At 62.9% G+C, this 12,955-nt stretch overlaps 1 protein-coding gene across 2 annotated transcripts; it reads right to left on the bottom strand.

Moving 5' to 3' along the window:
- Nucleotides 1–10: 10 nt before the first annotated feature.
- Nucleotides 11–12,435, bottom strand: POLRMT (RNA polymerase mitochondrial). 2 transcript variants are annotated; one of them, XM_056112834.1, is made up of 21 exons: nucleotides 12,277–12,432; nucleotides 11,596–11,697; nucleotides 9,656–10,257; nucleotides 8,516–8,646; nucleotides 8,243–8,432; nucleotides 5,498–5,647; nucleotides 4,980–5,144; nucleotides 4,349–4,519; nucleotides 4,037–4,264; nucleotides 3,134–3,922; nucleotides 2,834–2,956; nucleotides 2,534–2,656; nucleotides 2,023–2,202; nucleotides 1,809–1,895; nucleotides 1,594–1,707; nucleotides 1,439–1,491; nucleotides 1,250–1,348; nucleotides 619–691; nucleotides 423–514; nucleotides 262–335; nucleotides 11–170 (listed from the first exon to the last, which is right to left on the bottom strand). In XM_056112834.1, the coding sequence occupies exons 1-21, from the start codon at nucleotides 12,362–12,364 to the stop codon at nucleotides 121–123; spliced, it is 3,684 nt and encodes a 1,227-aa protein (XP_055968809.1). In that variant the 5' UTR covers nucleotides 12,365–12,432; the 3' UTR covers nucleotides 11–120. The 2 variants fall into 2 exon arrangements, with proteins under 2 accessions (XP_055968809.1, XP_055968810.1); XM_056112835.1 differs by lacking the exon at nucleotides 1,250–1,348 and having other exon boundaries at nucleotides 12,277–12,435.
- Between the last annotated feature and the right edge of the window lie 520 nt (nucleotides 12,436–12,955).

Below are 12,955 nucleotides of genomic sequence, written 5' to 3' on the forward strand. Positions count from 1 at the left end.
CTGCACCGCGTGTGATTCTCCGAGGCCCCCGGAGGTCAGGGGCTCCCCGGGGTGACAACGGCTTTATTTACACTATGATACAATCCGGGAAGGGGACCGCCCCAGGGACGCGGGCCCGCATCAGCTGAAGAAGTAAGTGGAGCCTTTGACCTTGGCCAGGTTCAGAGTCCCTGCAGAGAGGGGTCAGAGGCTGGAGTGAGGCCAGGGGTGCGGCCCGGAGACCCTGCCAACCGCCCCGCGCGCACCCGCCCTGCCCCTCACCTCTCTTGGGCACCGCCATCAGCGTCTTGCGCAATTTGATCAGCTGGCCGAGCTTCGAGGGCTGGCGCTGGGCCCTGCAAGGGCAGGGGGAGGTGCAGGGGTCAGGCAGGGCTGTGGGAGGCGCGTGCAGGGGTAGGGTGGGGGTGGGGGCGCAGGCTCACCTGGGGCCAGTGCAGAAGCGCTCGGTCATGAAGGACGACAGGTTCTGCAGGATGGGGTGGCTGTGCAGGCGGAAGAACTGCTCCCGGCACACCTGGGGTTGTGGGGGGAGTGTCAGCGGGAAGTAGGTGGGGGGGTCTGGCACGCTCTCTGCGCCTCCCACAACACCCGGGTGGAAACGAGGGGCTCAGGTGGCACCTGGTTCATGACGGGGACGTCCGCGGCGTGGGTCCAGAAACAGTCATGGACAGACACGAAGGTCAGACCCTTCCTGGGGGCGAGGGAGGGGCAGGGCTGAGGAAGGCCACGCCCACCAGCCCACGCCACCCCGCCCACCTGCTTGCTTTTGGGCTTGGGATGCCTCCTGGTGCCAGGGCCTGAAACTCAGGGACCCCCACATCACATGCCCGAGCCCCTGAGCCATCTCCCGGCCAGTTAGTGGTCATTCTTTTCTTTGGGAGGGGAGAGCGGATCTCACCCCTGGCTCTGCACACAGAAATCACTCCCGGCTGTCCCTGGGTCCCTGGGATGGAACCCGGGTGGGCCGCGTGCAAGGCAAGCGAAGCGCTCTACCCGCTGTGCGACCTCTCCAGCCCGTTAGTGGCCCCTGCTACCAGCCGTCCCCTGGGCCCCAGCACCCAGAGGGGCTCAAAGGAACCTCATGATGTGACCCCGCCTCCTTACATCCGGCCCCCCCTTACCACAGCACCTGGCTGGGGCCACCTGCCGCTCCTCATAGGTGCCTCCTGACATCAGGCCCATCGGACCCAGGAGGAGTGGGGAAGGGGGGTGTCCCTGGCGGAGGGTCCCTGGGAGGGGCAAACCCCACCTGTAGCAGTGTAGGGCCGTGAGCATCATGTGCGAGGAGTCCAGGGAGTGGATGAAGTTGGGGGGGAAGCCGTTCCTTTGCTTCAGCGTGTTGGGTCTCCTGGGGGTGGTGGGGGGAGGGCGGGGGTGAGGGGTGGCGAGGGGCTGGGGGGCCGGGCCCGGATCTGACCCACCCGACCCCACTGCCCACCTGTTGGTGTCGCCGCTGTTGCTGATGGTGAGACTCTGGAGGCCGCCGCCGATCTGCGGGAAGTGGTGTTAGACTCGGGCAACCTAGGGCAGTGCGGGCTGCGCCTGCGCGCGCGGGCAGGGGGTGAGGCGGCGCCTGCGCACTCGGGCACGTACCAGGACCTTGCAGCCCACGTGGTAGGGCTGGATGATGGGGATACCCAGGGGCGTGACCCACTCTACCGCCGAGCCGGACTTGGCGATGAGGCGCGCGGTCTCCGTCAGCCAGTTCTGCGGGGACGGGCACAGGCTCAGGGGGTGCCAGGCCAGGGACGAGGCTTGGGGGTGGGGCGCCCATGCGGCAGGGAAGAGGGGCGCGGCAGGGTGCACACCTGGATGGCCCGGGAGCCCGAGAACATCTCCTGGAGGCTGCTGAAGACCTTGCGCACGAGGTAGTGAGACGCTTCCCACACGAACTCCTGGCGGGCGGGCAGGGGGCGAGCGCGGTCAGGCGCGCGGGGAGGAGGGGATCTGGGGGGCCCTGGAGGGTCCCGAAGCCCACCGTGGCGCCCCCTTAGATGCAGGGGGCGAGGCCGGGGGGAGCACCTGCGGGAAGTCGTCGAGCTCGCGGAGGCGCTTCTCGATCTGCAGGCGGCCCCCATAGCGCGTGACGCCGTAGACCACGGTCATGACCGTTTGCTTCACCACCTTGCGGCTGATGAAGCCGTCCAGCACCTGGGCCACCCGCACGCCCTGCTTGGCGTCCTCCGAGCGGAACACTTCCACCTGGGCGGGGCAGGGGCGCACTTTCACCCGGTGCCCTGGGAACCTCCAGCTCACGTGGTCCTTAGTGGCCCGGACCCGTGTGTGTGGGGGGGGGCGGGGCGGGGGGAAGGGTCTAGAAGGCTGGAAACCCGTGTGAGTGTGTGTGTGTGTGTGTGTAGGAGTCTGGAAGGCTGAAACCCCTGGTATACGTGTGTGGGGGGCAGGGTGTCTAGAAGGCTGAAACCCCCTGGTGTGTGTGTGGGGGGGGGGTGTCGGGGTGTCCAAAAGGCTGAAATCCCCGGTAGACTCTTTCTGGGGCACCCGCGAGGGGCTGGGGGAGTGCAGCGCCCACCTGCGCAGCCACCTCGCTGTACACATCCTGGGGCAGGTCTGATGGCACCAGATTGACAGCGGCGGCTCCCACGCTGTCGCGGCCCAGGGCTGCGTAATGCTGCAGGCCGTTACAGGAGCCATCCTGCGGGGGCATCAGGGCAGGGCTGAGAGTGGGACCCCGCTGTGAGTAAGGGCTCCCTGAACTCCAAGGCACAGAGGGGTCGGCAGCCCACAGGAGGGAGCTGCTTAGACCCCCCACCCCCAAGGAACGGGACCCCCTTGGGCTCTGCGCCCCAGACCTGGGCTCCCCGCGGCTCACCTGGTGCACGGGAAAGTGGGACACGTAAGCCGCGGGGTCAGGGGAGCGCACGGCCTTGGCGATCTCCATGCAGCAGGCCAGGGCTTGCCAGGGCTCGTCGGCTTCCATCCACCATTTCCGGCCCTGGAGGAGAGGCAGGACCGAATGAACGCGGAGTGCAGGGGTGTGGGGGGGTCAGCAGAGGATCCGGGGTGCCCCAGCTCACGCGGCATCATGGCCAGGCAAGGTCAGAGCCCTGGGAACGAACAGCCAGGAGCGGAAGCCAAGGGGCGGGAGGCAGAGGCCCGGGGCAGCCCGTACTGTCATGGGCCGGTCGGCCGAGTCCAGGATGTCGTCCATGACCTTGTCGGCGAACTCGCGGCGGCCCTGCAGGGACGCTCGCTTTTGGAAGCCCGTGAGGTTGACCAGGTGGATCTTGAGCCAGTCGAGGCCCTGGGGGCCGAGCGGGCGGCCCTCGGCGAACTCCAGCAGGGCGCGGGCCAGGTCGCTGCCCAGGTGGTTGAAGTGGGGCGGGCAGGGGTAGGTGCGGCCGCGGAAGTCCATGTTGTGAGGCAGCCAGAAGGTCTGGTGGCGCAGGTGCTGGGCCAGCGAGAGGCGGTAGAGCGCGTCGGCCCGCAGGCTGTGCATCTCGCGGGTCACCTTCAGGCAGCGCGCCACCTCGCGCCGCAGCTCGGCCTTGCGGGCGGGCGGGGTGCCGGGGGGCAGGCGGGTGCAGGGTGGGCGCGGCGCCTCGGAGGCGGGCGCGGGCACGCCGAGGCGCGGGCAGCCCTTGGCGGTGAAGAGCTCCAGCACCAAGTCGAGCACGGGCCCGCGCACGCGCCAGGCGCAGTTGCCCAGCTGGGTGACGGTGTCCAGGGCGCCGTGCAGGTCCTGCGGCGGGCAGCTGTCCAGCAGGTGCAGGTGCTGCGACACACCCTCCATGGCGCGCATCAGCTTGGTGGGGCTCAGCAGGAAGGCGCCCATGTGCGGCGACGTCCAGGGCAGCGGCGGGCACAGCATGGGCACCTCGTTGGCCTCGAAGGTCAGCATGCGCTCGGCGGCCGCCTCCCGCAGCTCGGTGAAGGCCGGGTGCGGCTTCAGGATCCCGATCTGTGAGGGGGCGGCGGGCACATCCTGGTTCGGGTCAGGGGCTCGATGCACTCAAGGCAGGCACCCCCAGGGGAGACGGCCTCCCTCCCGCCCATCATCGATGCGGCAGCACACCTGGCGGAAGCTCCGGAAGGAGTAAGCGTGGTACAGCACTGGAATGCTCCGCTTAGGGTCCTGGGTACCAGCGGTCAGGCTGCTGGGCATGTGGACAGCCTGCACCAGCATCTCGGCCAGCTGCTTGCCCAGCTCCACCAGCACCGGCAGGGGCCACGGCTGCTCGTGGGGCGGTTCAGGCGGCCCCAGCGACTCCCAGTGCTGCCTGGGCAGGCAGGGGGCCGCCACCTGCAGGCAACAGGTCAGGTGAGGGGGGACATCCATCCCCATCCCCAGGGCTCCCGATTCCTCACCCTGGGCAGGCTCGCTCACCTTCGAGTCGGAAGCCAGCAGGTGCAGGTACTGGTGGTAGCGCTGCTCCAGCCCCTGCATCTGGTTGCTGAGGACTTTCCTGTGTACCGCGTAGCGGTTGAACACCCGCAGGCCCAGGTCCTGGGCCATGGACATCAGGGACTCTCCATGCGGGGAAATGGCGTGCAGGGTCTGTGAGGTGGCACTGTAAGTCCACGCAGCCCCCTACCAAGGGCTTGTTCCGGGCAACCCTGGCCCTACTCAGGACTCAGCCCTGGCCCCGCCCACCAGGGGGCTCAGCCCCAGTCCTGGCCCCGCCCACCAGGGCTCAACCTCAATCCTGGCCCCGCCCACCAGGGCCCAGCCCCAATCCTGGCCCCGCCCACCAGGGCTCAGCCCACCAACCCTGGACCACGCCACTCATCAGGACTCAGTCCCGCCTACCCTGGCCCCGCCCACCAGGGGGCTCAGTCTCCTACCAGGGCCCAGCAGTCTACCCAGGCCCCACCCCTCAAGAACACAGCCCCGCCCACTCTGGTCTCAGTCCGACAAACCCTGACCCTATTCGTCAGAATTAAATCCCGCCCACCCCAGCTCCACCTACCGTGGCTCAGCCCATTCTAGCCGACCCCCCACCCCCACCCAAGCCCACCTGCAACAGCAGCCGCACGATGTCCCGCTCGTTGATGAGGCTCAGGTACGGCAGCAGGGACGGGTGGCCCTGCCGCGCCAGTCTGGCATGGTTATCCTTGGCCTCGCGCAGGGCATCCAGCAGCTCCTCCTCCCACTGCGCGCGCAGCCTCTTCAGGGTCTTCCGCTGCAGGGGAAGGACGGACGCGGGGGTCACCTGCCTGCCCTCGCCCCAGCTCACTGTCCCCGAGGTGGTGCTTCATGAACCATCTGCTGGGGTTGGGTTTGCGTTTGGGGGCCAGATCCGGCGGCGCTCAGGGTTCATCCCTGACTGCGCGCTGGGGTCACGCCGGGTGTCCTGCCAGGCTGGGGGCAGGGATGAAATCCTGGTCAGCTGGGCGCTGTGAATGCTCTCTGGCAGCGTCGGAAGCCTGCCCTCCCTCAGAGTTGAGGACGCATGGCCACATTCGAGGGGGGGAGGGGAGAAGATGAACAGGGCCAGGGCTGGAGCACAGACAAGGGACCCCCGGAGAGCCTCACCGCCCGCAGCAGCTCCTTGGTTTCCTGGGGGGCCTTGTCCACCGACGGCACCTGCACGATGGTGGCCATCTCCATGCGCAGCTGCTTCTGGAATAGCTCCTGCAGCGTCTTCAGCGGCAGGTGCAGCTTGGGGTAGGTCGCGGGCAGGTTCTGTGGGGCGGGTAAGGGTGGGCTCTGCTGACCTTGATCCCCCCCTCCCCACCAAGGGCACAGCAGACCCCGCCCCGTCCTGCCGCCAGTCACATCCATTTCTCCAAACCTCCCTGACAACCGTCCAGGCTGCACCTAAGACCAAGCACTCGTCACCACAACGGGCCGAGCAACTTGCGCTGCACACCGCCAACCCGGGTCCCATGCGCGGCACCCCACGGGTCCCGCAAGGCTGCCAGGAGTGAGCCTTGTGCGTAGCCGGCGTGACCCCGAAAGAAACAAACCAAGATGAATAAATCATGCTGGTCACGAAAGGGTTCCTGGCCACGGGAGGTGAGAAGCAAGCCCAGGCAGGAGGCTCTTTCAGTCCCTGGATGTGTTTTCTTCTTAAACTTGAAATGGTGTGAATGTGTGACCCGTCTCGAAATAGATGCATTAAAAATAGCAGCAGCCCAAACCTTAGCATTCAGAGTCAAAACCACAGGCCGGCCGGAAAAACTCAGGCACAGATGTCCAGTGGACACGAGGCCGGCACGGCTCGAGGGTCCCGCTCAGCGACCAGACACACCTGTACCCCCCCTCACAGCTGGGAAGAGGATGGGGGCGCTCCCCCCCACGCCCGCCAACACACACACGCACACATACAAAGACGACCTGGGGAGCCCAGGATGCTCAGAGACTCAACCAGACTCCCCAGGGAAGGAGCCCCAAAATGGACATGTGTGCAGCAGACACACTGCCCGCGCCCCCACAAATCGTAGGCAGGGCCTGTGGTCGCTGGAGGGAGGAGGAGGCCTGGCAGCCGAGGGGTGAGGGGTCCCTCTGAGCAACAAAGCTTTCTGGGCTTAACCAACCAACACTGAATCACCCCAGCATACGATCTGGTTCCCTGAGCACCTCCAGGTGAAGTCCCAAAGCAAGGGAAAAAAATCTCTTATTAAAACACAGGGCCTGGGACGCATATGCTGCCCGAGTCCATGTGCTGCTTGCGCCCACGTGGCCGAGCACATGTAGTGCCCGAGCACATGTGTCGCCCGCATCTCCCCTCTTGAGATGTGTACTTTCAGGCTTTCGTGTCTAATGCTAGGATCTGTGTAGGGGCTCTCTCCGCCCTTGGAGAAGCCCGTGTTCTCTGAGTACGTTACTCTCTCCCTCCATACCTAAAAATCCTCCAAATAAAATCTATTTACTTCACTGCTAAAACAAAAACAAAAACAAAAAAAAACCAGGGCCTGGGGCTGGAGCAAGGAGCAATAGTACAGCGGGTAGGACATTTGCCCAGGTTTGATTCCCAGCATCCCATATGGTTCCCTGAGCACCGCCAGGAGTGATTCCTGAGTGCAAAGCCAGGAGTTACCCCTGTGTATCGCCAGGTGTGACCCAAAAAGCAAAATAATAATAATAAAATAATAATAATAATAATAATAAAAGGCAAAGGCCCTCCCGTTGATCATCGATTTGCTCAAGCGGGCCCAGTAACATCTCCATTGGAGACTTTGTTGTTACTGTGTCTGGCATATCGAGTACTCTCGGTAGCTTGCCGGGCTCTCCGAGAGGGGCGGAGGAATCGAACTCGGGTTGGCCATGTTGGCTGCGTGCAAGGCAAACGCCCTACCGCTGTGCTATTGCTCCAGCCCAATAATAATAATAATAAATTAAATAAAACACAGGGCCTGAGTCTGGACAGCAGGTTGAGCACTTATGGTTGGCCCAAATCCATTTATTTGGTCCCCCAAGCACCACGGGGAGTAATTCCTGAGTTCCATGCCAGGAGTCACCCCCGAGAATGACTGGGTGTGGCCCCCAAAACCAGTAAATACAAACATACATATTACAGGGCCTTCGGGATGATAGAACAGTCCACAGGACTTGTACCAGGCCGACCAGGTTCGATCCCCAGCACCCCGTAGGGTCCCCCAAGCCTCGTCAGGGATGATCCCTGAGCTCAGAGCCAAGAGTCAGCCCTGAGCACACAGGGGTGCATCCCCCCCCCCTCCCCCCCCAAAAAAAAATAACGGGGCCTGGGTTTGCTCCCCCGCAGAAAGCGGCTCACAACAGGCCAGAGGCAGCGAGTTGGATCCCTGGTACCACCTACATATGATGGGGAGTACCACAAGGGGGCACCGGAGATCACCGCCAAAGACGCTCCTCCAGCCCGCTGTGGGCATGAGAGTTAGAAACCAGAGACCTGGGGCTGGACCGATAGCACAGCGGGTAGGGCGTTTGCCTTGCACGCAGTCCACCCGGGTTCGATTCCCAGCATCCCATATCCCCGAGCACCACCAGGAGTAATTCCTGAGCACAGAGCCAAGAATGACCCCTGTGCATTGCCGGATGTGACCCAAAAAGCAAAAAAAAAAAAAAGAAACCAGAGACCTGGGTGTGGACAGGACAGCGGAGAGGATGCTTGCCTTGCAGGCGGCCAACCCACGTTCAATTCCCGGCATCCCATAGGGTCTCCCTAAGTGCAGAGCCAGGAGAAAGCCCTGAGCAATGCCAGGTGAGACCCAAAAAGCCAAAACCAACCAACCAAATCAGGGATGTAGGTGTGGGGAGTGGGGAGTGGGGCCAGGTACCCCCGCGGCCGGGCCTCACCTTGGCATAGACCTCAGCCAGCAGGGGGGAGGTGCTGCGCACGCGCGGGACTGGGGCCGGGGCGGGCGGCTGGAACTGGGGCTGGGCCTTGCGCACGGCTCTCAGCACGGCCTCGCGCTCGCTGGCGCTCAGCGGCTGCGCAAACAGCTCCCGCAGCTTCAGCCCGTCCCGGGCCATCTGCTCCAGGCACCTGCACACGGGGTGGGGGGCACGATGAGCGGCGGGGTCCCACAACCCCCACCCCCGCCCACCCTCCAGGGCCCGCTCTCACACCTTTGCACCGTCCGTGCGTCTTTGTCCAGCCGTCCCATGCACTGCAGGGCGGCCGCGTAGGAGAGCAGATCCGGGGCGAGGCCCGCGTCCTTCAGCATGTAGAAGATATAGACCAGCTCCTTGAACGACCCCTGCGGGGACAGGGATGGGGCAGGTGACGTGCGGGGTACCCCTGAGGCCCCGCCCATGTAGCAGAGAGAGGTCCCGCCCATGTAGCAGAGAGAGGTCCCGCCCACGTAGCATCTACCCCCAAGGTTCATCCCCAACATTCCAGAGGAGGAAGCCCTAAACACGAGGTGTGGCCCCAAAATGAAGCACCCAAGAAAAACCCACAAGGACTGCCAGCGTCACACCTGGCAGTGCTCAGGAGACCTTATGGGGTGTCTGGGATGGAACTGGGTTGGGTCATGCAAGGCAAGCACCTTCCCTGCTGTATTATGGCTCCAGCCACTGCGATTTTTTTTTGGTTTGGGGGCCACACCCATTGATGCTCAGGGGTTACTACTGGCTTTGCCCTTAGGGACCATTCCTGGCAGGGCACGGGGGACCCTAAGGGATGCCAGAGATGGAGTCTGGGTTGGCTGCGTGCAAGGCACTGTATGATCACTCTGGCCCCTGAAAGTTTTAATTTTTTTGTTTTGCTTTGGTGCTACACAGGGCAGTGCTCAGGACTTACTCCTGGCTCTGCGCACAGGGTTCACTCCTGGCGGGCTCCAGGGACCCCAATGGGATGCCAGAGATTGAACCCGGGTTAGCTTTGTACAAGGCAAGCGCCTACCCACTGTCCTATCGCTCTAGCTCCTGCAATTTTGTTTTGGGGGCCACACCCGACGACGTTCAGGGGTTACTACTGGCTCTACACTCATCACGCCAGGGGATGCTCTGACGACCCTGTGGGATGTCGAGGATCGAACCCGGGTCAGCTGTGTGCAAGCCAAGCACCCTGCCTGCTATCCTATCGCTCTAGCTCCTGCAACTGTTTTGGGGGGTGCACACCCGATGATGTTCTGGGGCTACTCCTGGCTCTACACTCAGCGATCACGCCAAGGGATGCTGCGACGGCCCTACGGGACGTCGAGGATCGAACCTGGGTCGGCTGGGCGCAAGCCAAGCGCCCGCCCCGCTGTCCCGCGCACTCACCTGGCGCGCCCAGCCCAGCATCACGGTGTTGTACATGGGCAGCGTGAGCAGCATTGGTGGCCGCAGCTTGGCGTGCTGCCTGGCCAGCACGTGGTGCGCCAGGGCCAGGTGGCCCGAGAGCAGGCAGCTCTGCAGGAAGGAGAGCAGGCGCTGCTGCTGCGCTTCCAGGCGCGCCCGCGCGGTGGTGCTGGCGGGCACCTGCTGCAGCTCCTGGCTCAGCCGCCGCGGCGCGTCCCGCAGCAGCTCGGCCAGCTGCTCCTCCCAGGGGCTGCTCGGGGACTCGGTGGTCCAGCGCCGCAGGCACTGGTGCAGCTCCTTGTCCAGCAGCCGGGGCTCCAGGAGCAGCTGCGGGCGGCGGCGCCGCTCGGGTTTCCGGACCACAACGTTCGGATTCTCCACCTCTGCCTCGGGTTCCTGCGTCCAGGGGTCCCCGGTCTCCTCCTCGGGCGGGGGGCATGCGACATCCAGCTTCTTCTCTGACACCTTCTTGGCCACCGACACCTTCTTGGCCACCGACACCTTCTTGGCCACCGACACCTTCTTGGCCACCGTCACGGTGGACACACTCTCGGCCTGCAGCTGCCGCACCCGCGCCTCCAGCACTGGGGTGGGGGGAGCAGGGGTCACTAACTTTCAGGGATGGGGGGGGCCTTTGCTGACTTCTCCGGATCCATACATTGGGGGCGGGGGCTGATGGCCTTCATGTGCCTGGGACCACCAGCTGCACCTCAGCACTGAGATGGGAGCGGGAGGGGATACAGAGCCCCCCTCAAACTAAGAACGGAGGCTTAATTAGGGACTGTCAGCTGTCATATCAGAAGGTAGAGCGCGAAGGCGGGGCCTGTCCTCAGGTGGGAGGAGCCTTGAATAATGATTTGAGCCACAAAAAACAGGAGCATTGGGGCGACACATAGTACAGTGGGTAAGATGTTTGCCTTGCACCCACCGATCTGGGTTGATCCCCAGCATGCCCTATGGTCCCCCAAGCACCACCAGGAGTAGTTTCTGAAAGCCAGGTAAAGCCAGGAGTGGTTCCTGAATATCACCTGGTGTGACCCAGAAGCTTAAAAAACAAACATTAGGGGCTGGAGAGATAGCAAAGCGGGTAGGGGGTTTGCCTTGCATGCGGCCGACCCGGGTTCGATTCCCTGCATCCCATAGGGTCCCCTGAGCACTGCCAGGAGTAACTCCTGAGTGCAGAGCCAGGAGCAACCCCTGTGCATCGCCAGGTGTGACCAAAAAGCAAAAAAAAAAATTAAAAAAAAAAAAAAAGAAACTTTGGTTGGCTGGTTTTGTTTTGGGCCACATCCAGCTGTACTGAGGTCTTAATTCTGGCTTCTAGCTCTGGGATTACTCCTCATGGTGCTCCGGAAAGCATATGGGTGCCAGGGATTGAACCAAGATTGGCTGCATGTAAAGCAAACGCCCTACTCACTACCTACTGTTCCAGCCCTTAACTACCTCATTTTACTGCTTCTTTTATATAAGTCTATTTATTATTATTAGTTTTCTTTTTGGGTCACACCCAGCAATGCACAGGGGTTACTCTTGGCTCATGCACTCAGGAATTACTCCTGGCGGTGCTCAGGGAACCACACGGGATGCCGGGAATTGAACCCAGGTCAGCCACATGCAAGGGCAAACGCCCTACCCGCTGTGCTATCGCTCCAGCCCCCTATTATTTTGTTTTTGTTTGTGGGGGGGGGGGGTCACACCTAGCGATGCTCAAGACTGACTCCTATCTCTGCACTCAGGAATCAGTTCTGGCTGCGTTCAGGGGACCCTCTGGGATGCAACCCGGGCTCAGAGACAGACGCCAGCAAGGTAAACGCCCCCTGACAGCCTTCTTGTAAACGCTTTACAGGAATCAGGAGATGAACCAGGGCCAACACTATAACTGAGGGTGGAAACTGGGGCGCCAGCCCTGGGGTGCCGCTCACCCTCTAACAGCTCCGCGTGGCCCCAGTCTTTGCGGGGCTCCTGCACACAGCGGGTGGCCGTCGACTGTCTCCTGCAGCCCCAGAAGCTTCCATCCAGAGCCCCTGCACGGAGGGAAGGAGAAAGAAATGGGGGAGCGGCAACATACTGGGTTTGGGGGGATGGATCGTCCTCTGGACACAATCGCTGAGCCTACAGGCACAGGAGCCCCGAATTCAGCGGACACTGTCAGGATTCAATCTGGCTCCGAATGCGGTGGGGGAAAAAATAAACAAACCAAGAGGTCAAAGGTGAACGGGAACCCCCGCCAGCTTAGACTATTGGGGCGTGAGCATAAAGGGGGTCCTAGGAGGAAAGTTTCAGAGTTCGATGGCCAAGAACCCTAAAAAAAAAAAAAGCAATTTAGGGGGTCAGGAGACTCCGGAAGAAAACATGAGTCAAAGGTCAGTGTGCCCCAAGCGCGCCGTTTGGACAGCGGGTGGGTGAAGGGCGAGGGAAAACGAGGCGGAATCTGTGGGTTCCCCAGAACCCTACAGGGCACTGGGCAAGGGTCCGGACAGGGAGAGCTGGAGTCCCGGGGGTCCCGAAAAGCCAAAGGTCACGGCGGAGGTTGGGGTGGCGGCGAGGCCGCGAGACCTAGGGCGCGCTCCGCCGCCGCGAACCCCCCGGAGCTCCCGCTTTACCTTCGTGGGCTGGGGGCCCGGGGCGGCCCAGGGGCCGCAGGACCCGCCCCAGCCCCGCAGCGCCCCAGCCCCAACGCAGCGCCGACATGCCACACGCGGACCCGCCGCCCGAGCCGCGCCTGCGCGAGCGCTGCCTGCCGGGAGTCGTAGTTCCCCGGGGCGACGGCAGCGGCGGAGGGACAAGAAGCCTCAAAGCGCGAATCTGCACACCTGGTAGGTCGGAGCGGGCTGGTTCGGGGCATGCGCCCTGGGAGCCTCCTGATTGGCTCATCCCCGTGAAGAGGCGGGATAAAGTCACGGGTCCTGCTCGCGGGAAAATAAATCTAAATTTGTTGAAGGGATTGTCGTGCGGTTCGCCATCAGAAGACTACCAGAGACAAAACAGTAGAATTTGGAGGAGTCTTTATTGACACCAACTGGCGGGATGTCCTGCTAGGCAAGAGCAGCCCCCTCAGAACAGAAGCACAGGTCTTTTTGGGGGGGGGTCACATGCACTCAGGAATTACTCCTGGCGGTGCTCGGGGGACCCTATGGGATGCTGGGAATCGAACCCAGGTCGGCCACGTGCAAGGCAAAACACCTTGCCCGCTGTACTATATCGCTCCAGACCCCCAGGTCTTTTATTACCAAAAAAAAAAAAAAACCACATTCTGGTGCCCGAGCACTTTCGTAGGCATGT

Source organism: Sorex fumeus, unplaced genomic scaffold (assembly GCF_029834395.1).
Source record: "Sorex fumeus unplaced genomic scaffold, SorFum_2.1 ptg000019l, whole genome shotgun sequence".
Lineage (NCBI taxonomy): Eukaryota > Metazoa > Chordata > Mammalia > Eulipotyphla > Soricidae > Sorex > Sorex fumeus.